The sequence below is a fragment of the Nerophis ophidion genome, linkage group LG18 (assembly GCF_033978795.1).
Source record: "Nerophis ophidion isolate RoL-2023_Sa linkage group LG18, RoL_Noph_v1.0, whole genome shotgun sequence".
NCBI classification, from domain to species: Eukaryota; Metazoa; Chordata; class Actinopteri; order Syngnathiformes; family Syngnathidae; genus Nerophis; species Nerophis ophidion.
In genome coordinates, this window is record NC_084628.1 from 27,673,705 (window position 1) to 27,700,521 (window position 26,817).

General features: G+C 42.9%; 1 protein-coding gene across 4 annotated transcripts in view; it reads left to right on the forward strand.

Annotated features, from left to right (window-relative positions):
* fndc3a (fibronectin type III domain containing 3A) overlaps window positions 1–24,713 on the forward strand; it is a 177,526-nt gene extending 152,813 nt beyond the window's left edge. For all 4 annotated transcript variants that reach the window (XM_061877887.1, XM_061877889.1, XM_061877885.1 and 1 more), the window contains 11 exons: window positions 4,188–4,256; window positions 4,326–4,444; window positions 5,977–6,082; window positions 6,202–6,377; window positions 6,464–6,577; window positions 8,648–8,797; window positions 9,080–9,411; window positions 9,491–9,703; window positions 16,106–16,272; window positions 19,410–19,534; window positions 21,413–24,713. In XM_061877887.1, the coding sequence (XP_061733871.1) occupies window positions 4,188–4,256; window positions 4,326–4,444; window positions 5,977–6,082; window positions 6,202–6,377; window positions 6,464–6,577; window positions 8,648–8,797; window positions 9,080–9,411; window positions 9,491–9,703; window positions 16,106–16,272; window positions 19,410–19,534; window positions 21,413–21,730 (1,889 nt within the window). In that variant the 3' untranslated portion in view covers window positions 21,731–24,713. The remainder of the gene's footprint in view (window positions 1–4,187; window positions 4,257–4,325; window positions 4,445–5,976; window positions 6,083–6,201; window positions 6,378–6,463; window positions 6,578–8,647; window positions 8,798–9,079; window positions 9,412–9,490; window positions 9,704–16,105; window positions 16,273–19,409; window positions 19,535–21,412) is intronic.
* Window positions 24,714–26,817: the final 2,104 nt, after the last annotated feature.

Here is a 26,817-nt window from a genome sequence, read left to right on the forward strand (position 1 = left end):
TTCACTATGTAAAAGCGCTTTGAGTAACTAGAGAGAAGCGCTATATAAATATAATTCACTTCACTTTACTTCACATAAGATAATTCGCGAAATAAGCAGTCCTGCAGCGTTTTTACTTGATGGTGATATCATGCGCGACACAAGCAGTCTCGCAGCGTGTTTACTTTTGTGTAATATTATGCGTGACACGAGCAGCCTTCCAGTGTGTTTTAATTGTGTGAAATCATGTGCGATACAAGTGGTCCTGCAGTGTGTTTACTTGTGTAATATCATGTGCGATACAAGCAGTCCGGCGGCATGTTTCCTTGTGTGTGATATCATGTGAAATACAAGCAGTCCTAAAGCCTGTTTACTTGTGTGATATCATGTGCGATACAAGCGGTCCTGCAGCGTGTTTACTTGTGTGTAATCATGTGCGATACAAGCAGTCCCGCGGTATGTTTCCTTGTGTGTGATATCATGTGCAATACAAGAAGGTCTTCCGGCCTGTTTACTTGTGTGATATTATGTGTGATACAAGCATTTCTGCAGTGTCTTTACTTGTGTGTGATATCATGTGCAATACAATCAGTCCTGCAGTGTGTTTGTGTGCGATATCATGCGCAATACAAGCAGTCCTGCAGCGTGTTTGCTTGTATGTGATATAATGTGCGATATAAGCCGTTATGCAGCACGTTTACTTTTGTGTGTGTGATGTGTGCAATACAAGCAGTCTTGCAGCGTGTATACTTCTGTAATATCATGGGCGATACAAGCAATACTGCAGCGTTTTTACTTGTTTGTAATATCATGTGTGATACAAGCAGTTCTGCAGCATGTTTGCATGTGTGTGTGATATGCACAACACAAGCAGCCTTGCAGTGTGTTTACGTGTGTGATATCATGCGCGATACAACTTTTCTGCAGCGTATTTACTTGTGTCAAAGTTAAAGCACCAATGATTGTCACACACACACGAGGGGTGGCACATTTTTCTCTGCATTTGACCCATCACTCTTGCTCACCCCCTTGTGTGTGATATCAAGCGCAATACAAGCATTCCTGCAGCGTGTTCACTTGTGTGGGATGTCATGCGCGATACAAGCAATCCTGTAGCGTGTTTACTTGTGTGTGATATCATGCGCGATACAAGCAGTCATGCACCGTGTTTACTTGCGTGTCTGATATCATTTGCAACACAAGCAGCTCTGCAGCGTGTTTATTTGTGTGATATCATGTTCGATACTAGCCGTTCTGCAGCGTGTTTACTTGTGTGTGCTTGTGCGGTTTAGCTCGGTTGGTAGAGTGGCTGTGCCATCAACTTTAGGGTTCCAGGTCCGATCCCCGCTTCCGCCATCCAAGTCACTGCGGTTGTGTCCTTGGACAAGACGCTTTACCCACCTGCTCCCAGTTCCACCCACACTGGTTTAAATGTAACTTATATATTGGGTTTCACTATGTAAAAGCGCTTTGAGTCACTACAGAGAAGCGCTGTATAAATATAATTCACTTAACTTTACTTCACTTAAGATAATTTTGGAAATAAGCAGTCCTGCAGCATTTTTACTTGTGGGTGATATCATGCGCGACACAAGCAGTCCCGCAGCGTGTTTACTTTTGTGTAATATTATGCGCGACACGAGCAGCCTTGCAGTGTGTTGACTTGTGTGAGATCATGTGCGATACAAGCGGTCCTGCAGCATGTTTACTTGTGATATCATGTGCGATACAAGCAGTCCTGCGGCATGTTTCCTTGTGTGTGATATCATGGGCAAAACAAGCATTCCTGCAGCGTGTTTACTTGTCTGTGATATCATGTGCAATACAAGCAGTCCTACAGCCTGTTAACTTGTGTGATATTATGTGTGATACATCCATTTCTGCAGTGTCTTTACTTGTGTATGATATCATGTGCAACATGTTGTGTGCGATATCATGCGCACTACAAGCAGTCCTGAAGCGTGTTTGCTTGTATGTGCTATAATGTGCGATATAAGCCGTTCTGCAGCATGTTTACTTTTGTGTGTGTGATGTGTGCAATACAAGCAGTCTTGCAGCGTGTATAGTTGTGTAATATTATGGGCGATACAAGCAATCCGGGGCTTCACGGTGGCAGAGGGGTTAGTGCGTCTGCCTCACGATACGAAGGTCATGCAGTCCTGGGTTCAAATCCAGGCTCGGGATCTTTCTGTGTGGAGTTTGCATGTTCTCCCTGTGAACGCGTGGGTTCCCTCCGGGTACTCTGGCTTCCTCCCACTTCCAAAGACATGCACCTGGGGATAGGTTGATTGGCAACACTAAATTGGCCCTAGTGTGTGAATGTGAGTGTGAATGTTGTCTGTCTATCTGTGTTGGCCCTGCGATGAGGTAGCGACTTGTCCAGGGTGTACCCCGCCTTCCGCCCGATTGTAGCTGAGATAGGCGCCAGCGCCCCCCGCGACCCCGAAAGGGAATAAGCGGTAGAAAATGGATGGACGGATGGATACAAGCAATCCTGCAGTATTTTTACTTGTGTGTGATATCATTTGCGATACAAGCAATTCTGCAGCATGTTTGCATGTGTGTGTTATGCATAACACAAGCAGCCTTGCAGTTTGTTTACGTGTGTGATATCATGTGCGATACCAGCAGTCCTGCAGCTATTTTACTTGTTTGATATATCATGCTTGACACAAGCAATCCTGCAACGTGTTTACTTGTGTGTAATCATGTGCGATACAAGCAGTCCCACAGTGTTTACATGTGTGATATTATGTGCGATACAAGTCGTCCTGCAGAGTATTTACTTCTGTGTGATATCATGTGCGACACAAGCAGTCCCGCAGAGTGTTTACTTGTGCAAAGCTGTACAGACAGTTAACATCTAAATGTCCTGCCATAAACACACAATTTGTTATATTTTAACATGCTCGGCTATAGGCTATTAGTAGCTAGCAACTACACAACAGCTAAGCACACAAGCTAGATATAGGAAATAATGATTGAACAATAAAACATGACATTTGTTAATATAAACAATTATCAAATGATATTTGCATATTTCTTACACATACAAACTCTTGAAGGTAGAAGCGTATTAGAGTATTCAGGAGCAAATATGTCTGCATCATTCAACTTACTGCGTCATGAGCTTAACTTCATGAATTATTGTGACCACTTGGTGTTGCAAAAAAAACAAAATAACACTCCACTTTAAAAGGATAAATCTGTCATTAGGTTAGTGTTTTTCATACCAACTTTTTTTTTATTTTTTTTTAAACCTTTATTAACCCAGGAAAGTCCCATTGAGATTAAGAATCTTGTTTCAAGGGAGTCGTCCTCATTCTTATATTGTTCTCTGTTTGACTCATTTTACTTGATTAAGCCTTTTCTAACTGCTGATATCTTATCGGTATCGACAATCTAAGTCATATCTAAAGTGAAAAAGTTATAGAAAATTGCTTTTTGTGACCCAAAAAATAATTTATAAAAAAGTACAAATATTTGTGGTATTAAAAGATTGGCAAACCAAAAGAAAAAGATTTGACTCTTCCAAAAGCACACAATTTATTCGATTTTACTACAGTCATTTACAAAAGGTAAACATGCTAGGCTTTAGGGTGCTAGACGATAGCAGCTATGCAACAGCTAAGCACACAGTACCACACATACATAATAATATTTTAACAATACTGCAATCTAAAACAGCACATTTGTCAATATAAACAAGTATCAAATCATTCTAGTTGCATACTACGTACACACATAAAGTCTCCAAGGCAGAAGCATACTAAAAAGTATCCAGTAACTAATATGTTCGCTTGTTTAATGAGCCTAACATTATTGTGAGCACTCGCTGTCACCAAAAACTAATCATTACACCTTTTCTAACATTCCCTGCTACAAAACAATACAAGTGTGTATACAGTGTTACTGGTTCAGGGGTGGTAATGTTTAGGGCGTGCTATTCATGAAAATGATATGCATTCCACTTATTTACACAACCTCTCTCACACAACCTACAACCACTTTACATTTTAAAACCTACGTAATTTGAACATAAAAGTGAATTGGGTATTCAAGTCTCAATGCACTGAGGCCGTGGCGAGGCAAAACTGTACGATGATCCATTTTAGTCAATACTCTGAAGCAAACACCCCTAATAATTGCTATTTATTGGTTATTGATGGTTCTTTCATAATTGATATGGCTCCATTGTCTCTGCTTAGATCCCCCAAAAGAGAGCGGAGGAGCCGAAGTGACAAAGTACGTCGTCGAGCTGTCCGAGGGTTTAAGCGGTGAGTGGAACATTTCATCCCGCATGCTTTCAAGAAAGCCTAGTGTTCATCATATTTTGCACCTCTCAGGTTTGTCCTGGGAGCTGGTGTATTCCGGCCCCGCCTTGGAGTGCGTGTGCGACGGCCTTAAGCCCGGCTGCTGCTACCAGACCAGAGTGTACTGCATGAGCGAGGGGGGGCAGAGCCCGGTGAGTCATTCATACCCAACACACACACACATCTTGTCAGTCTCACGGGTGTGTGTGTGTGCACATTTACTGGCTGGTCATTGGATTTCATGCGCAGTGAGGAAGAATGTTCAAAGGTGGAGCTACTTAAGTACGACTGGTGTGTTTAAATCTCCGCCTCCAAATAGCAAACAAACATCCAGGGTCGGGTTGTCCCGATACCAATGTTTTGGTAACAGCACCAAAATGTTTTTCCATACTTTTCTAAATAAAGGCAGGGTTTCCCACACATTCATTTATTTGTAGCGTCCCGCCACGAAAGAATTACGGCCGGCACAAATAAAAAATAAAAATATTTAAAAAAAAATAAATACAAATTATTTAAAACAAAAAAATTTGGCTTTCGACTCGCTCGACCGCTCATAAAAGCAATGGGACTATGTCTGTGAATGGAGCTTGTAGTTACATATTATATAAATATTTATATAATATGCACATAGTGTCTGCTGGTAAGTACTCCGTGATTGTGCGTTGCCGAACATGCACCTCTGTTCGTAAAAGCAACAATGACAAGACGTGACGATACCCATAACAAAATTAGTAAAAGCCTACAAGTTGGACATAAAATATAGTTAAAAGGTTAATTAACTAAAAGCCTTACTCACTGGTGGAAGTTGTTCCAGAGTTTGAGAACTACAGCTTGGAATGCCAGGTCTCCACGGGGTTTAAAACTGAGACCCTGTCTTGAAGACCGGAAGCGTCGGGGCATAACAAATCAGCAATGTCCTGAATGGCCCCACCATACAAAAGTATAGAGGAGTGGCAAAAGATGGCATAAAACACGTCTTTCTGTGGCAGCGTCGGAGAAAGTTGTACATGTAAACAAATTGCGGTGAGTTCAAGGACCACCGACATTAGGAGAACCAAACGGCGCTCGTCAAATACTCATCAGTGAAGCTTGTTTAATATAAATAAACTGTGAGATTTTTAACAATTAGAAAGGTTTGTGTCATGTTTGTCCTCCTACACAAACCATATTCAGACAAAAAATATATTTTTCTGCCACTATGTGAGCAGATAAAACTGTATCAAATCTTTATTTTTCGGACTTCGAGGAAATGCCATTTTTCACTCACACTTTGAGGAACAAGGCAAAATGTAAACCCTGTATATATAGGTTGAGTCACTCACCAATCTCTCCCGGTTAATTTCAGATGTTTCTCCAAAAAGTTTGTGGAGTTTGGACTTTTTGGCGGTGTGGAGAGCTCAGACTTTGCCCGTCAGTACGAGACACAGTCTGCTAATTGTTTAATCCTCCCGGGATGTTTTTCCTAATTAGTGGACGGCGCCGATGCTCATGGTTAACTTCTTCGCCGGCGTTCATGAGCGCAGCCTTGTAAGGCGGTATGACTCACGGTGCACCAAGTGACGTAACACTCACATGTTTGCCATTTTGTTTCACAAGCCCAAAAGGACTTTTTTTTTTTTTTTCAACGATGCACAAAAGGAAAAAAAAATGTTTTCCCTAAGATCCTGTTGTTTTTCTTTACAAGCTGTCGGAGACCCTACAGGTCCAGACTCCCGCGGTGCCCCCTGGGCCCTGCCAACCCCCCCGACTGGTGGGCAAGCCCAAAGCCCGAGAAGTGCAACTGCGCTGGGGTGAGTCATTCCTGGCAGAGGCGTGGGACGCGTTATGTCTTCTACCCGCTCCGACGTTTACTGCAAATGCGGCATTTTCACTTTACCAAATTGACTTGTGTTGAATATCTGCTCCCCAGGCCCGCCGCAGGTGGACGGCGGCAGCCCCGTGTCCTGCTACAGCGTGGAACTGAGTGGGCCGCAGCCGGAGGACAGCAGGGAGGTCTATCAGGGTCCAGAGCCGGACTGCTTTGTGGGAGGCTTGATGCCCGGGAGGAGCTACGGAGTCCAACTCAAGGCGGGAAACAAGGCGGGGGTGAGATGACCTCACACAGACCTCCATTTTGTCTCACCTGAATACTGCGTAACACCGACACCATTGTTGCTCCTCTGTGCCGGCAGTTTGGGCCTCCTTCTGAGCGCTACGACTTTAGCACCGGAGCCGGGGCCCCGGAACAGTGCAAAGCGCCTTCCACCGTGTGCAAGTCGCCCAGCTGTGTTGTGGTCAGCTGGGAGGTGAGAACTCACCAACTGTCCCTAAATCCACCCTCACAAAATATTGTATAGTGCATGCAGAGCACACCAGACTGTTACTTTATAGTCAAACAGAAATATGTGGTCATTTTCCTTGTGTCCCTTACCGATACTGACATCAGTTCGATATCAGCATTAAAAAGTATGAGATTATATGTACCAGCTTGTAAAATGTGTGATATAATGTGCAATACAAGCAGTCCTGCAGCGTGTTTACTGCCATGTGATATATGTGCGACACAAGCAGTCCTGCAGCGTGTTTACTTGCGTGTGATATCATCTGCGACACAAGTAGTTCTGTGTGTTCACTTGCGTGTGATATCATGCGTGACATAAGCAGTCCTGCAGCGTGTTAACTTGCGTGTGATATGTGCGACACTAGGTGTCCTGCAGCGTGTTTACTTGCGTGTGATATCATGTGCGACACAAGCAGTCCTGCTGCGTGTTTACTTGTGTGTGATATCATGTGCGACAGAAGCAGTACTGCAGCGTGTCTACTTGCGTGTGTAATCATGTGCGACAGAAGCAGTACTGCAGCGTGTTAACTTGCGTGTGTAATCATGTGCGACACAAGCACTCCTGCAGCGTGTTGACTTGCGCGTGATATCGTGTGCGACACAAGGCGTCCTGCAGTGTGTTTACTTGCGTGTGATATCTTGTGCGACATAAGCAGTCCTGCTGCGTGTTTACTTGTGTGTGATATCATGTGCGACAGAAGCAGTACTGCAGCGTGTTAACTTGCGTGTGTAATCATGTGCGACACAAGCAGTCCTGCAGCGTGTTAACTTGCGCGTAATATCGTGTGCGACACAAGGCGTCCTGCAGTGTGTTTACTTGCGTGTGATATCTTGTGCGACACAAGCAGTCCTGCTGCGTGTTTACATGTGTGATATCATCTGCGACAAAAGCAGTCCTGCAGCGTATTAACTTGCATGTTATATCATGTGCGATGCAAGCAGTCTTTCAGCGTGTTAACTTGCGTGTGATATCATGTGCGACACAAGGCGTCCTGCTGCATTTTACTTGTGTGTGATATATGCGACACAAGCATTCCTGCAGGGTTGCTTACTTGTGTGTGTGATATATGCGACACAAGCATTCCTGCAGGGTTGTTTACTTGTGTGTGATATCATGTGCAATACAAGATGTCCTGCAGCCTTTCTATTTGTCTGTGATGATATGTGCAACACAAGCAGTCCTACAGCATGTTTACTTGTGTGTGATATCATGTGCAATACAAGCTGGCCTGCAGCCTGTCTATTTGTGTGTGATATAATTTGCGATACAAGCAGTCCTGCAGCGTGTTTACTTGTACAAAACTGGACAGACAGTTACCACTTAAATGCCTTACAATAAACACACAATATCTTGTATTTTACTAAAGTCCTTTACAAAAGGTAAACATGCCAGGCTATAGGATACTAGGAGTTAGCAGCTACCCAACAGCTTAGCACGCAAGATCGACATAGGTAATAATCACTGAACATTATTGCAGCGTAAAAGTATCCAGTAACAAAAGTGTTCGCATCATTCCACTTACTGCGTCAGGACCTTGACTTCATGGATCATTGTGACCACTAGGTGTCGCCAAACACACAATGACCACTCCACTTCAACTTACAGACAGCGTAACTCCATTCCAGACAGTTAATAATAAATAGGTTAGTGTTTTTCATAGCTGCTGCTGTTCTCTGTTTGACTCATTTCACTTCACCAAACCTTTCCTATCATTCTACACTAAAGAATAATACAATACTATATGTAATTCCAGTTGATATCAGATTGGATTTGTATAGGTCAATATTCAATGCGCCAATATCAGCATCGTACCGAAAGGGAAAAAGTAGTTCCGGGATCCCTCTAATCGTTATCTTTGTTAATGATATTTTTCATGACTGTCCATTTTTGGTGTTATGTGTCAAGACTCCTCAATATACAGAGGGTGAAGATGAAGTGAGAAGGGAAACCTTTTAAGTGTTGGCCTAGGTGTGTTCCTAGAAGATTGTTGTGACGATGACGTGACCAGAACTCTTGACCATTCTCCTCCCTTAGAGTCCGCCCTGCAACGGCGCTCCAGTGACTGAATTTCGCCTGGAGTGGGGGGCCGCCGAAGGCAGCATGCAGGTGGTCTACAGCGGGCCGGCCCTCAGCCACGAAGTGAAGGGTCTGCTGCCTGCGAGCAACTACTTCTGCAGGGTACAGGTGAGAACAGGCGCTTTATTGTCGCCTAATTAGCTGATCAATGTATCAAATTTATTTTTAGATCGTAGTCATAAGGCCAGGGTTTTGTGTAAAAGCCTGAAATTGGAGGTTGTTATGATATCGGGAGTGCTAAGTGCTTATCAGGCGTGAAACAGGGTGTTTAAATGGATTGTAGGCATCCAATCCTGACATTAACTTGTGAAACCTCTATGCTAACACTGCCATCTTGTGGACAAAAGTGGTGATTACACCCTTCTGACGCCGTTTCCCTGCCCGGTGCAGGCTGTGAACGTGGCTGGCGTGGGGCCTTTCAGCGAGGCCCTCCTGTGTCAGACCCCCTGCTCCGTGCCGGCCGCCGTCTGCAACGTTTACGTCATGAGGGAGTCGGAGCTGACGAGGCACAAGGTCGCGGACGTGGCCGAGGACGAGGAGGACTGCAGCGTCGGGCCTCCGTACTCGCCGTCCACCTGCTTAGGAATTTGCTGGGATCCCCCCTGCGACCACGGTGCCGAGATCACTTCCTACCTGATCGACCTGGGTGAGCGCCAGCCCATTGTGGTCGGCCGCGTCAGCAAACACGTCATCCAGCACCTGCAGCCTGACACCAGCTACAGGTGGGTGCCGTCGCTACGGACACCCTCGAGCAAGCGTCTAGTACTTGGACATGACATGACGCCCCTTCATTTCTTCCAGGATTCGCATCCAGGCCTTGAACAGCTTGGGAGCGGGCCCCTTTAGTCACACCTTTAAGCTGAAGACCAAGCCCCTGCCCCCTCAGCCGCCCCGCCTGGAGTGCACCGCCTTCAGCCACCAGACCCTCAAGCTCAAGTGGGGCGACGGTCCAGCCAAAGCCGCTGCCTCCGACGCCCTCCAGTATCAGCTGCAGATGGAGGACAAGAATGGCAGGTCCGTAATGCAAAAAACGTCCTTTACCAAAATAATGAATCAGATGTATTTGTGTCCCATACAACATGTTAATTTGTGCTTGCAGTGCATAATACCACATGGTTTTTGCAGGTCATTAAAAAGCATTAAAAGTCATTAAATGGATGTTGCAATAATCAAGGCCTGAAATTGCATTAAAAAGCATTAGATATTAAATGTATATATATTTTTAAAGCCTTAAATACTATGTCCAGAGGCATTAAAATATTCATACAATTGTAGGCCTTAAGGGTGCACAAAAAAAATTGTTGCACATACAAATGTGATGTATGCTTTTGACTGCATATAGTAATGATCTGCAGTAGGACATAGTCTTTAAATGGGTTTTAAGTTGCATTAAAAAGGCATTAAGTCAGATTTGCTCATACCTGCTGAAACCCTAGACTAATATACATGTATACACACATTTATATATCCACCCGTCCATTTTTCTACCGCTTGTCCCTTTTGGGGTCGCGGGGGGTGCTGGAGCTTATCTCAGCTGTATTCAAGCAGACGACTCTCACATTTGTATGTGCAACAATTTTTTTGTGCACCCTTAAGGCCTACAATTGTATGAATATTTTAATGCCTCTGGACATAGTATTTAAGGCTTTAAAAATATATATACATTTAATATCTACATCCATATTCCTAACCCTGCAGGAACTTCGTATTGTGAGGCAGACGCAGTGCGTCCTGAAGTTCCTGCAGTCCTGGGTTCAAATCCAGGTTCGGGATCTTTCTGTGTGGAGTTTGCATGTTCTCCCCGTGAATGCGTGGGTTCCCTCCGGGTACTCCGACTTCCTCCCACTTCCAAAGACATGCACCTGGGGATAGGTTGATTGGCAACACTAAATTGGCCCTAGAGTTTGAATGTGAGTGTAAATGTTGTGTGTCTATCTGTGTTGGCCCTGTGATAAGTTGGCGACTTGTCCAGGGTGTACCCTGCCTTCCGCCCGATTGTAGCTGACATAGGCGCCAGCGCCCCCCGCGACCCCAAAAGGGAATAAGCGGTAGAAAATGGAAAATGCATGTATTACGTTTCTATTTAGTATGTATGTATGCATGTATATACAATATGTATGTATGCATGTATATACAATATGTATGTATGTATGTACAGTATGTATATATATATGTATATATATATATATATATATATGTATATATATATATAAATATAAATATATAGATACATTTACATATGTATATATAAATATATAGATACATATACATATGTTTGCTTATATATACACATTTGTATATATATATATATATGGATGTGTATATATAAATATATGGATGTGTATGTATATATCTGTGTGTGTGTGTGTGTGTGTTTGTATATGTACGTGTGTATATTTGTGTATATATTGGGGGTGTGGGGAAAAATCGATTCGAATACGAATTGCGATTCTCTCACATTGTGCTATTCAGAATCGATTCTCATTAAAAAAAAATCGATTAAAAAAAAAATTAATTAATAACTATTTTTTTCTTTTTTTATCAAGCCAACAAACCAATACACAGCAATACCATAACAATGCAATCCACTTCCAAAACCAAACCTGACCCAGCAACACTCAGAACTGCAATAAACAGAGCAATTGAGCAATCTTTGATTTTTGAACAATTTATTTGTGTGATAAAGCTGAAACACCAACATTAATATTTGGTAGCGTAGCCTTTGTTTGCAATTACAGAGGTCAAACGTTTCCTGTAGTTCTTCACCAGGTTTGCACAGACTGCACGAGGGATTTTGGCCCACTCCTCCACACAGATCTTCTCTAGATCAGTCAGGTTTCTGGGCTGTTACTGAGCAACACAGACTTTCAGCTCCCTCCAAAGATTTTCAATTGGCTTTAGGTCTGGAGACTGGCTAGGCCACTCCAGAACCTTGATATGTTTCTTACGAAGCCACTTTTTGGTTTTCCTGGCTGTGTGCTTTGGGTCATTGTCATGATGAAAGATCCAGCCACGACTCATCTTCAATGATCTGACTGAGGGGAAGGAGGTTTTTGGCCAAAATCTCACAATACATGGCTGCAGTCATCCTTTCCTTAATACAGTACAGTCGTCCTGTCCCATGAGCAGAAAAACACCCCCAAAGCATGATGGTACCACCCCCATGCTTCACAGTAGGAATGGAGTTCTTGGGATGTTACGCATCATTCTTCTTCCTCCAAACATGCATAGTGGAATTCTGACCAAAAAGGTAAATAGGCAGGGGAGCCTTCCCTGCCATGTATGATTTCAAACCATGACGTCTTAGTGTATTACCATGGAAACAGTGGTCCCAGCTCTTTTCAGGTCATTGACCAAGTCCTGCCGTGTAGTCCTGGGCTGATTCCTCACCTTTCTTAGCATCATTGAGACCCCAGGAGGTGATATCTTGCATGTGGCTCCACTCAGATTGAAATTGACCGTCATGTTTAGCTTCTTCCATTTTCTAATGATTGCTCCAACAGTGGACCTTTTTTCACCAAGCTGCTTGGCAATTTCTCCGCAGCCCTTTCCATCCTTGTGGAGTTGTACAATTTTGTCTCTGGTGTCTTTGGACAGCTCTTTGCTCTTAGCCATGCTGATTGTTTGGGTTTTACAGATTGTATGGGGTGGACAGGTGTCTTTATGCAGCTAACGACCTCACACAGGTGCATCTGATTCAGGATAATACAGTGGAGTGGAGGAGGACTAACAGGTCTTTGAGAGTCAGAATTCTAGCTGATAGACAGGTGCTCAAATACTTATTTTCAGCTGTATCACACGAATAAATTGTTAAAAAATCATAGATTGTGATTTCTGGAATTTACTTTTTAGGTTATCTCTCATACAGTGGACATGCACCTACCTTGAACATTTCAGACCCCTCCATGATTTCTAAGTGGGAGAACTTGCAAAATAGCAGGGTGTTCAAATAGTTATTTTCTTGACTGTATATACATTTTGTATATATATGTATGTGTATGTATATATGTATATATATGTTTACATATGTGTCTGTATTTGTGTGTGTGAGTGTATAAAATACTTTGTGTAACACACGCAACATTGTATTTATCTTGGTAAAGGCAGAATTGTCTCAAGATGGCGGCGCCCTGCTCGGCTATGGCTGCAGAAGCTCTTGGTAGTAATAGAACATTTTGGCAAATCTACCGGTAAATTCTGTGAATTTCATGGCTGGCTTCCAGCATGGACACTCCGTGGTAACGTACGACCGCCAGACAATTTTGGGTGGGGATAAATCGGGCCGTATTGGACTGAAAGATGCGTATACGTTGGACCTCCTCGCTAGCCCCGGAATACCACGCCAGCTATATCCAGCAGCCTGTGAAGCAGCGGAGCTTAGTACCAGAGGGGACCGTAGACGGAGGAGACGTAAGCGGTGTGATCGGAAACAGAAGCGGGGATGCCGTGCGGGGCTAACAACAAAGCTAAAGGCTAATCCTCACAGAACGCCGCTTCCTTCCATCCTGCTCTCAAATGTCTGTTCCTCGGGAGAACAAACTGGACTACCTGAAGCTGGATGTATATGCAAGACGCGAGATGAGGGACTGCTGCGCCATATTTCTCACAGAAACGTGGCTGAAACCATCCGTTCCGGGCGAGGCAGTTAGCATCGAGGGGCTAACTATGTTTCGGTCGGAAAGGAGCAGCACTCTCACTGGTAAATCCCGAGGAGGTGGTGTTTGTGTATACATCAATAACAACTGGTGCAACAACGGGAAGATAGTCTCATGTCACTGCTCTCCCGATGTAGAAAGATTAACTATAAAATGCAGGCCATTTTATTTACCCCGGGAATTCAGTGCTATGATCTTCACAGCAGTGTACATTCCCCCCAGTGCTAACAACAAAGAAGCTTTGAATGCTTTGTACTGCGCCATCAATGAACTGCAAACTACACATCCAGAGGGAGTTTTTTCATCGTTGCAGGGGATTTTAATCAAGCTAACATGAAAACCGTTTTCCCTCATTTCAATCAATATGTGAATTTTGCAACCCGCAACCAGGGGTGGAAGCAAGTTGGACTTAGTTTATAGTAATATTAAACAGGTGTATAAAGCTGCACCACGCCCCCACCTCGGCTCCTCATATCATCTATCTGTGATTCTAATTCCTGCATACAAACCCCTGTTGATCAGGAAGCAAGCTACAGTGAAGCAGGTGAGGACCTGGCCGGAGGGAGCAATGGAAGCATTACAAGACTGCTGTGATACCACAGACTGGGACATGTTCAAGGCAGCCGCCACCGATAATCTTAACACGTGTGGAGGAGTATGCAGAGTCTGTGTCCGCATACATTCAAAAGTGCATGGAGGATGTCAGTGTGATCAAGAACATCCCCACACGGGCCAACGAGAAACCCTGGATGAACAGTGAGGCGCGTGCAATGCTAAAGGCTCGGAACAAGGCGTTTAAGTCTGGCGACATGGTAGCATTACAAACAGCCAGAGCTAACCTGAATCGTGCCATTAGGGTTGCAAAGCGTGCTCACAGTCAGAAAGTGCAGGACTTCTTCGAGAACCCCACAAACACTAAACGAATGTGGCAGGGCATACAGGTCATCACGGACTATAAAGCTGGCCCGTCCCTGTGACAACAGTATCAGCTTCCTTAATGACCTAAACAACTACTTTCTAAGGTTTGAGGCACTTAACACCACTTCGGCGAGAAAATCCATCCCTCGCCCTGATGAGCTGCCGCTCAACCTGGACTCAGCGGATGTCCTGAAAACCCTGAAGAGAGTGAACCCCCGGAAAGCACCGGGACTTGATGACATTCCGGGCAAGGTGCTTAAGAGATGTGCAGACCAGCTGGCGGGAGTTCTCACAGACATCTTCAACATCTCGCTGACCCAGGCTGTGGTACCATCATGTTTTAAGACAGCCACAATCATTCCTGAGCCTAAAAAAAACACAATCTCCTCCCTCAATGATTATCGCCCCGTGGCACTCACCCCCATCATAATGAGTGCTTCGAGAGGCTGGTAAAGGAATACATTGTCTCCAGACTTCCCCCCACATTCGACCCATACCAGTTCGCTTATCGCCCAAACCGCTCCACAGAGGACGCCATCTCCTCTGCACTCAACCTGAGCTTAGAACATCTGGAAGGAAAGGACACACAAGTGCAGAAGTTGTTTCTGGACTTCAGCTCAGCATTCAACACCATCATCCCGCAGCATTTGGTGAGCAAACTGGCCTCCCTTGGATTCAGTACCCCCGATGCAACTGGCTGCTTGACTTCCTCACGGACAGACCCCAGTCAGTGAGAGTGGGCAACAACACCTCCAGTGCCATCTCCCTGAGCACCGCCCCCCCCCCAGGGCTGTGTCCTGAGTCTGCTGCTATTCACATTGATGACCCATGACTGCTGCGCCAGGTCCACTACTAACCACATTGTGAAGTATGCGGACGACACGACAGTAGTGGGCCTCATCCGTGACAATAACGACACGGACTACATCTGGTTGACTGGTGCAGAACCAACAACCTGGTCCTAAACGTCGACAAGACCAAGGAGATCATCGTTGACTTCAGGAAGCACCAGTCTAGCCACGCTCCACTCTTCATCAACGGCACAGCGGTGGAGATGTTAAGCAGCACCAAGTTCCTGGGGGTGCAGATCCCTGACAATATAACCTGGTCCCTACACACTGGAGCTCTTGTAAAAAAAGCTCAGCAGCACATGCACTTTTTGCGTCGGATGAAAAGAGCACAGCTCCCTCTCCCCATTCTCACCACATTCTACAGAGGCACTATAGAGAGCCTGCTGACCAAAAGCATCCCTGTCTGGATTGGAGCCTGCAATGCCTCAGACTGTAAGTCTCTCCAGAGAGTGGTGAGGACAGCGGAAAAGATAATCAGGACTCCTCTTCCTCCTATCCAGGAGATCGCAAAAAGCCGCTGCCTGACCAAGGCTCAGAAAATCTGCAAAGTATCCTCCCACCCCCACCAGACTGTTTTCACTGCTGGACTCTAGGAAGTGGTTCCGCAGCCCCGAAAGCAGAACCTCCAGGTTCTGTAACAGCTTCTTCCCTCAGGCCGTAAGACTCTTGAACGCATCATAATTAAATTATCCCCTCAACTCCCCCCAAAATGGATTTACTCGCTGGAATAAAAAGCCAATACAACATACATCCATAAACCTGGATGCATATGCAAAAGTGCAATATATTTATCTGTACGGTATTCTATTTATCTATATCTGCACCTTTAATTTTTTTTTTTTTATCTTGCACTACCAAAAGCTAATGCAACAAAATTTTGGTCTTATTTGTACTGTAAAGTTCAATTTTGAATGACAACAAAAAGAAGTCTAGGTCTAATTGTGCATGCAGTGAACATCTTTGCTCTCTAAATCCAAATGTCCTTCTTGCAGATTCCTATCCTTGTACAAAGGAACCTGCCACACACACAAAGTCCAGAGGCTTAATGAGTCTACCTCTTACGCATTCCGCATCCAGGCCTTTAATGAGGCGGGCGAAGGGCCTTTCTCCAGTGTTTACACCTTCACCACCCCTCGCTCTCCTCCTGCCCCTCTCAAAGGTACGCACACTTCTCACAACTAAAGTCAGTCATACCTGAAGACTGATAGGATAGTTCGTGTCTGAACATGAAAAGTTTGTATTAGGGCGGTCTCAATCAGCTATTGATGTCAGATATCGGTCCCATATCATTAAAAACTCCTCAGTATTTGATGATATCTGCTAACTTGTGTTTCACATGTTACCACGTGTGATATATATAAGCAGTTTACTTAAGCTGGACAGCAAGTAAGCATCTGAAGGTCCTCCAATAAGCACACAAGTGTGTCTATTTTACCACAGTCATTTACAACAAAGCAAACATGCTAAGCTATACAAGGAGCTAGCAGCTACACAACAGCTAAGCACACGAGCTAGACAAAGGTAATAATCTTTGAACAATAAAACAGCACATTTGTTAATATAATCAAGTATCAAGTACCGGCTCAAAGCTTGCATATTGGACTTTAACCCAGTAGACGAGAGGGTAGCTTCCAACTACCGTGGGATCACACTCCTCAGCCTTCCCGGTAAGGTCTATTCAGGTGTACTGGAGAGGAGGCTACGCCGGATAGTCGAACCTCAGATCCAGGAGGAACAGTGTGGTTTTCGTCTTGGTTGTGGAACTGTAGACCAGCTCTATACTCTCGGCAGGGTCCTCGAGGGTGCATGGGAGTTTGCCCAACCAGTCTACATGTGCTTTGTGGACTTGGAGAAGGCATTCGACCGTGTCCCCTGGAAAGTCCTGTGGGGAGTGCTCAGAGAGCATGGGGTTTCAGACTGCCTGATTGTGGTGGTCTGCTCCCTGTATGATCATTGTCAGAGCTTGGTCCGCATTGCCGACAGTAAGTCGGACCCGTTTCCAGTGAGGGTTGGACTCCGCCATGGCTGTCCTTTGTCACCGATTCTGTTCATAACTTTTATGGAGAGAATTTCTTGGTGCAGTCAGGGCGTCAAGGGGATCCAGTTTTGTAATTGCTGGATTAGGTCTCAGCTTTTTGCAGATAATGTGGCCCTGATAGCTTTAACTGGCTGGGATCTTCAGCTCTCACTGGATCGATCGGTCCGAAGCAGAGTGTGAAGCGACTGGGATGAGAATCAGCACCTCCAAGTCCGAGTCCATGGTGCTCGCCCGGGAAAGGGTGGAGTGCCATCTCCAGGTTGGGGAGGAGATCTTTCCCCAAGGGGAGGAGTTTAAGTACCTGGGAGTCTTGTTCACGAGTGAGGGAATAGTGGATCGTGAGATCGACATTGGCATCGGTGCGGCGTCTTCAGTAATGCGGACGCTGTATCGATCCGTTGTGATGAAGAAGAAGCTGAGCCGAAAGGCAAAGCTCTTAATTTACCGGTCGATATACATTGCCATCCTCACCTATGGTCATGAGCTTTGGGTTATGACTGAAAGGACAAGATCACGGGTACAAGTGGCCAAAATGAGTTTCCTCCGCCGTGTGGCGGGGTTCTCCCTTAGAGATAAGGTGAGAAGCTCTGCCATCCGGGAGGAACTCCGAGTAAAGCCGCTGCTCCTCCATATCGAGAGGAGCCAGATGAGGTGGGTCGGGCATCTGGTCAAAATGCCACCTGAACGCCTCCCTAGGGAGGTGTTTGGGGCATGTTCGACCGGAAGGAGGCCAAGGGGAAGACCCAGGACACGTTGGGAAGAATATGTCTCCCAGTTGGCCTGGGAACGCCTAGGATCTCCCGGGAGGAGCTGGACTAAGTGGCTGGGGAGAGGGAAGTCTGAGCTTCTCTGCTTAGGTTGCTGCCCCTGCGACCCGACCTCGGATAAGCAGAAGAAAATTGATGGATGGACAAGTATCAAATAATTATAGTTATATATTACTTACACATACAAAGTGTCCAAGGCGGAAGCGTGTTAGAACGTATCTAGTAACAAACGTGTCCACATCAATCATCTTCTGTCGCCAAAAAAATCAATTACCACTCCAACTTAAAGAAAGCGCAAGTCCATTCTAGACGGTTAATATTAGAACGGTTAGTGTTCTTTGTACATGTTTGACTCATTTTACTGATTAAATCTTTTCTAACATTCAGTATGTATGATTCCTCCCAATATCTTATTGGATCAATATCGGTATTGATCAATACTCAAGGTATAGTGGTGTTGTAATAAAAGAGAAAAAGTTGTATCAGGACACATTGCGTAAGAAATGCAGTCCACTGTCAAACAAGTTATTTAGGGGTGTGACTCTCTCGCCACCTAACGATCAGATTTCGATTCCTGCGGTGACGATTCGATTCAGACTCGATTCAAACCGATTCTTGCAATGTATTATTTGTTATAATTGCAGGTTACAAAAGCTCCTTCTGCTTATCTATGAAAACTTCACATTTTTGCGCGTTAGTCTTTCTTTCCTGGCGTCTGTTTTGGTTTGTTTTGGCTACTGCGGCGATGAACTCGCTAGACTTTAAATTAATCAAATAGTGCGACAGAGATGTATGGACATGAAAACGACGGAAAATGCCAAAAATCTAAAGTTTGTGTGAATATTTTGACAAATATGGGATTACTATTCAGGAAAAGTAGAGCAGGCAGCAGCTCTCACATTCTCATACTTTCTGTAACATCCAGGAAGAAATAATGTCTGCCCTTTGCAAAAATGTCTTAACTTTTCCGTGAAGGAGTCCAGAATTGTTTTTAATAAAATGTTGACAATATTTTAGAAACCCTACAATGTATTAAATCCATAAAGTGTTATAAAATTGTATAGCATTGATTAGATGAGTAATTGTGATGTAGAGAAATGCCAAATTTTGACCAATTTTCCCAGGATATAAACCATATTTTGAAATAAAATGTTGATGCTCCTCTTAGAAACATTTAATAAAAGTGTTTGATGATAAATGAAACACAACATAAAACATTATCACAACTGGTCCCACCTTTCCTAAAATAATGTTAAAAAAAACCCCAAACAGGTTAAATCCTTGTCCAGATGTTTACTTACATATAATATCCATGTTTAAACAACTTCTACTGCAAATGAATATGGTCTCCAAATATCGCTTATCAGCCTCCTTGACTACTAATAGATATTAGTATCGGTCCTGAACAACCTTTAATGGGTGGATGTCTATCAGTGCTAAAATGCTAGCCATCAGTAGCATCTGTTGTCATTCCTTCCTGCCCTCACCCAGCTCCCAAGGTAGAGCGTCTGGATGACAACTCCTGTGAGGTCACCTGGGAGGCCTTGTCGCCCATGAAGGGAGACCCCATCATCTACACCTTGCAGTCCATGGTGGGCAACTCTGAGTTCAAGCAGGTACCTATTCTCTTCCATCACACCTGTCCTTTCAACACACTTTAAATAAAGCTACTGACATCTTGTATGACGCTTCACATGCAGCTACTGCCATCTTGTATGATGCAATAAATACAGCTACTGCCATCTTGTATGATACATTAAAATGCTGATACTTCCAACTTATATGATACATTTAATACAGCCACTGTCATCCTGTATGACGCTTCACATGCAGCTACTGCCATCCTGTATGACGTTTCACATGCAGCTACTGCTATCTTTTATGATACATTAAAGGCTGCTACTGCCATCTTGTATGATACATTACATACAGCTACTGCCATCTTGTATGACACTTCACATGCAACTATTGCCATCTAGTGTGACACTTCACATGCAGCTTCCGTCATCTTGTATGATACTTCACATGCAGCTACTGCCGTCTTGTATGACACTTCACATACACCTTCTGCCGTATTGTATGACACTTCACATGCAGCTTCTGCCGTTTTGTATGACGTTTTACATGCAGCTACTGCCTTCTTGTACGATGCTTCACATGCAGCTTCTGCCATCTTGAATGATATATTAAATGCTGCTACTGCCGTCTTGTATGATACATGAAATGCAGCTATTGCCATCTTGTATGGCGCTTCACATGCAGGCACTGCCATCTTGTATGATACTTCACATGGAACTACTGCCATCTTGTATGAAGCTTCACATGCAGCTACTGCTATCTTGTATGATACATTAAAGGCTCCTACTGCCATTTTGTATGATACATTAAATGCAGCCACTGCCATCTTTTATAGCGCTTCACATGCAGGCACTGCCATCTTGAATGATATATTAAATGCTGCTACTGCCATCTTATATGACACATTAAATGCGGCTACTGCCATCTTGTATGGCGCTTCACATGCAGGCACTGCCATCTTGTATGATGCTTTACATGGAGCTACTGCCATCTTGTATGAAGCTTCACATGCAGCTACTGCTATCTTGTATGATACATTAAAGGCTGCTACTGCCATCTTTTATGATACATTAAATACAGCTACTGCCATCTTGTATGGCACTTCACATGCAACTATTGCCATCTAGTATGACACTTCACACACAGCTACTGCCATCTTGTATGATACATCAAATGCTGCTACTGCCATCTTTTATGATACATTAAATACAGCTACTGCCATCTTGTATGACTTATCACATGCAGCTACTGCCATCTTGTATGATGCTTAATATGCACTCCAGCCATCTTGTATGATGCTTTAAATAGGGCTACTGCCATCTAGTATGATACTAAAACCACAGCTTCAGAGGATTGCCTACAACCACAGCTGCCAATTAGTTGAAGCCCTAATTAGAGTGTTGAATTAAGTTGAGAGGGTAATTGTGATGTTTCATCTTAATAATAATAATAATAATAATAATAATAATGGATTAGATTTATATCGCGCTTTTCTATTATTAGATACTCAAAGGTCTCACAGAGAAGTGGGAACCCATCATTCATTCACACCTGTGGTGGTGAGCTACATCTGTAGCCACAGCTGCCCCGGGGTGGACTGACAGAAGCGTGGCTGCCAGTTTGCGCCTATGGCCCCTCCGACCACCACCATTCATTCACCAGTTTGAGTGGCACCGGGGGCAAGGGTGAAGTGTCCTGCTCAAGGACACAACGGCAGCGATTTGGATGTCAATAGGCGGGGAGCGAACCTGCAACCCTCAGGTTTCTGGCACGGTCGTTCTACCCACTACGCCATGCCGCCCCAGCTTCAGGGGATTGCCTACAACCACAGCTGCCAATTAGTTGAAACCCTAATTAGAGTGTTGAATTAAGTTGAGAGGGTAATTGCGATGTTTCATCTTCTGTGGTTCACTCAGGCCTACAAAGGTTCCGGCACGTCCTTCACAGTTCCGCACCTGCACGCCAACAGCGACTACCGCTTCCGGGTTTGCGCCATCCGGCAGTGCCAGGACGCCCCCGAGCTGAGCGGCCCTTACAGCCCCACGGTGACCCTCCCTGTCCAGCGCTGCGAGGCGGCGCCGGGCAGCCCGGCGGCCTCGTCCTCCTCCCGGGCCGAGTCGGGCCGGGCCAGACGCAGCTTGACGGACGAGCAGTGCGCCTTTCTCCTCCTCATGGTGTTCGCCGTCATCGCCATCCTCATCGCGTTTGTCATCCAGTACTTTGTCATCAAGTGAGCGCCGCCGCCCTCCTCACCACTCACCCCGCTGCACGGTTCTTATAGCTTTATTCTTTTTCCCGCTCTTTTTTTCCCCGTCAGCGCAGGCCTCGGGGGGCGGCGCTTTGGGAGTGATTAGTGCCTGTGATCACTTCCTCTCTCAAACCCCGCCCTCTTCTCGCTCGCCCACTGGTGTGCGAAAGGGGGCGGGGCCACATAGTGACACAGTATTGATACGCTTCGAAGGAAAAAGTCTTTATTCGCAGCAGTTTGTCATCGTGTTCATTAGTGTCTTTTTAACAAAGCTTTCATTTATGTAACTGAACTTTTTTGCCTTGAAATTTTGTGAACTTAATTTTATTTTACAACAAATTATGCTGACAAAATCATTTATTAAAAAATGAATTCAGTTTGTTAAAATACAGTGTGTAAAAAATTTAGTTGAAAAAAAATCATTGTGAAAAAAAAATTCAGCATAAAAATTTGACAGGTAAGCAAGCAGGACCATGACACTGTATTAAAATTCAGTGTATATGTATAAACATTTAGTGTATAAAAATTCAGTGTATATAAATTATTTGTGAAAAAAATTAGTATAAAAATTCAGTCTTAAAAAATAAATCAGTGTATGAAAATCTTGTGTAAAAAAATGTGTGTAAAAATGTCTAAAAATTCAGTATAAAAAATTATGTGTATAAAAATTCCACCCATCCATCTTCTACCACTTTGCCCGTTTTGGACTCACGGAGGGGCTGCAGCCAATTCCAGCTACACTCAGGCGGAAGTTAGCATAAAAAAAGTTTGATGTTTAAAAAAATCAGTTTATCAGTGTATTAAAATTCAGCACAAATTCAGCGTATAAAAACTCAGCGTATAAAAATTCAGTATATCAGTGTATTAAAATAGAACATGAAATAATCGGTGTATAAAAAGTGAAGTGTATAAAATTCAGCTTATAATATTCACTGTATAGAAATTCAGCATAAAAAATCAGTATATCAGTTTATTAAATTCAGCATAAAAAATCAGTGTATAAAATATTCAGAGTATAAAATTCACTGTATAAAAATTCAGCGTAAAAAAATCTGTATTGAAATTCAGCATAAAAAATTCATTATAAAAATTCAGTGTAAGAATTCAACTTTAAAAAAATCAGTATAAAATCTCAGCGTAAAAAAAATCAATGTATAAAAAAAATCCAGTCTACAAAAATTCAGTGTTTAAAAATTCAGTTAAGAATTTAATGTATAAGAATTAGGTGTGTAATAATTCAGCGTATCAGAATCCAGTGTATAAAAAATCAGTGTAAATAAAATTCAATGTATAAAAATTCAGTGTTTAAAAAAATCAGCGCAAATAAAATTTAGTGTATAAAAGTTATAGTGTGTAAAAAGTCTGTGTAAAACTGTTCAGTCCTGAAAAATTCAAACCTGGTGACGGAAAACTTGACACCTCACTGGCTGGTCCTGACACAAGATCAATTGTTTCAGTCCTAATTTACCAAAAGTTGCTGTTAAGTTTTCAAGCATTGAATTTTTACCTTCTGAATTTTAAAACCGTGAATCTATAAAACACACTGTTTGTTCATAATTTTTTTCAATAATGTTGTCAGCATATTTTGATGAACAAAAATTCAGTTGACAAAATTCAAACGCAAAATAAAACAATTACCTTCAAAAATAAGCTTTGGTAATTAAAGACACAAAGTAACAAAACAAAGGTAATGTAGGCGTGCCAGGATCTGGTGGGCGGAGTTTGCACAGTGAAGGATAGTGAGGGGGTGGGGGGTGTCTAGATGCTAAAAAAAATCTAAATAATAAAAACGGGACCACATGAAGGGACTTTTTAAAAGAAAAAAAAAACAAAAAACAACCCTGGTGGATTTTAAGGCGGTTTAAGGCGTACAAAAAACGAAACTGATTCAGCACTTTCCAGATGTTTTTCATGTTGGGAATGTTTAAGGACGTGAACGTGTGACCGCAGAAATGTTGCTATATTTTTGTACAGTGGCGACAAAAACATCAAGAAACCAAACTAACAGTCAACTTTGATTTTTTTTTTACTTTTTACGTCATGCAGCTGCTTAACCAATTATCATATTCATAATAATACTGTCCAGCACAAAATGTTTTCTTTCCAGTCATTGATTTGATGTGCAAAACCGTGACTGACTTTTTATGGAGCACACCTTTGCGTTTGTGTCGTTTTTGTTGTCCTTTTAAAAGTTGTGCGTCGCTGCAATGGCCTTCATTGGAGGAGAAAAACAATCTTTTTTGTATATATATGTGTATATATATATACATACACACGTGTATATATACATATATATATATATACATTTATATATATATAGTGTTGGAAATCATTCAAATGTTTTATTTGATATCTTTTTTCGACGTCAGTAAATAACGGTATGGAAAGTAGTCGGTCGTGCGTGTTTTACTTTTCGATGATTTCCTTTGATTTGGCTTTGTCAGGGTTCCGTGTGAAGTGTATGAATATATATTTTTTATATGATACTATAGGTTAACGGGAACACCCGCGTGATATCATGTACTTCCTGGGTCGTGTGCGTTTCTTTTCGTCTTGTCCGCTTGCGGCCAGTCCACGTGTTTATTCAAAAGACAAAAAGATCCGACGGCCATCTTGCTAAAAACCGCATCATGTGATTGGCTCCCGGGAACAAATCCCCGTCTTTGATAGCGGATTGTACCGATTCAGCGCCTCCGCCGCCCGTTTGGTTGCTTGAGGAGATTTCACGAATAAAACCCAAATATGCACAAAAATGGAGAAAGAGCATTTTAATGTAATTTTAATATTTGCGGTTACCTCACACACCTCTACATTCCAAGATGACAATTTGTTATACTTAGCAGACATATCACTTTCAGATGTTCGTTATGGAGAAAATGTATAATCATAGAAATGTATTTAAAAGTGTATATGTATAGCCATGATATCTACAAAAAATCCATGCACAATAAAAGATTTATCATTCTTAATTGTTCTTTTTTTATTTCTTTTCACCAAGTAAGAGTATTCTTCATTCCATTTTATATATTTCTTTAATGACTTAAATAAGTATCAGAGGTGTTATCTTGATGCTGAAACACCATTATGTACCTCGGATACTTATTTAGATCATATTGATTGATTGATTGAAACTTGTATTAGTAGATTTCACAGTACAGTACATATTCCGTACAATTGACCACTAAATGGTAACACCCGAATAAGTTTATCAACTTGTTTAAGTTGGGGTCCACGTTAATCAATTCATGGTAAATACATAAAATAAGTATTGGAAGCAACCTCCAGCTTCGCAAGATAACCAGGAGGTTGCCTCCGACTTCCAGCTCCACCGTTGGCCAAGTCACGGACGTGGTGTTTATACACCTCCTTCGGCTGCTCTTGGTTGCTCGACCAAGTCGAAGCCCTTGGCCAAGTTGCCTGCAGGACCGCCATGCAGGTGTTAATGGAATTTAGCGCCCCCTTGTGGTGCTGATTCTGGCAGGAGTCGTGTGGAGCAATAGCAGAGATGGCCAAAAGTGGGGCCGGGCCGTCTTGTCATTTCCTTTGACCCGCCAGACGGTGTCTACCAAGTAATACATACATACATACTGAAAAAAAAGTCACATTTTACTGTAAAAACCTGGCAGCTTTGTCGCCAGAAATTTACATAAAAAAAAACTTGGTTGTAGATTTTATTGTAAAAACTAAAGGCGGATCAAGTCACCAGACTTTTGATGTAAAACACAACAGTTTTTCAATTTGCAGTAATTTTGTGTAAAAAAACAAAAAAAAAACAAGCAAAAAACACCTGAAAATGACGAAAATCTGCAAAAAATAGCTTTTTAATGTTTTGAGGTTAAAAATTTACACAAAAGGTGTCCGCAAGATTACGCTGTTAAAAGACTCAGATTTTACTGTAATAAACCGGGCTGCTTAGTTGCCAGAAATTGACTGTAAAATCATCAGATTTACAGTAATGCACTGTAAAAATAAAAGCAGATTAAGTAACCAGAATGTTGACGTAAAAACAAAAGTTTTTCAATTTGTAGTCATTTGGTGTAATAACAGTCAATTTTACGGTAAATTTTGGGTGACTGAGCTGCCTTTTTTTTTTTTTTTTTTTTTACTGTTAAATCTATTTAAAAACATTTCCAGGCTAATTTGAACTTGAGACCCTGCTCAAATGTAAAGTTATGACTTTTTGACGTTCCATGAAATCCCAAACACTTGGAAATATAGCATCCTCCATAAGGTACCATTGGGGCGGTATCGCTCGGTAGGTAGAGCGGCTGTGCCAGCAACTTGAGGGTTTCAGGTTCGATCCCCACTTTCATCCTCCTAGTCACTACCGTTGTGTCCTTGGGCAAGACACTTTACCCACCTGCTCTCAGTGCCACCCACACTGGTTTTAATGTACGTAACTTAGATATTGGGTTTCACGATGTAAAGCGCTTTGAGCCACTAGAAAAAAGCGCTATGTAAATATAATTCACTTCACTACGTCTAATCTGTGTGGGTAAAGTTTGAAAGTGATGTCCGCAGTGAGAAGTCTGATTTTACTGTAAAAACATGGTAGTTTAGTCACCAGAAATTTACTGGAAAATCATCAGATTTACAGTAATGCACTGTTAAAAAAACAAAAACAAAAAAACCGAATCATCATAATTATAACATAAAACATCAGTGGTACAGTTCCCAATTAAGTCAGTTGATGTAAAACACACAGTAAATTTTACAGTAAAACATTGTTTTATTGTAAAATCTCTAAAAAAAAAAAATCCAGGCTACCGGTAATTTGAACTTGAGACAATGCTCTACAGTAAAGTTGTGACTTTTTGTCGCCCCATGGAAAAAGACGATCTTGGTCGCCGTGCTTCAGCCACGTCCTAAAATGAAATACTAAACACTTGGAAATGTGGCATCCTCCATACTTCTTGGCTGTGTGGGTAAAGTTTGAAAGGAAACACATGAAACATTAGGAGGAGCTGGTGACAGAACAACACCTGGAAATGGCCAACATCTGCAGAAAATGACCTTTTTGGAATATTTTGAGATTAGAAATGCACATAAAAGATGTCCGCAGGGACACAGTGT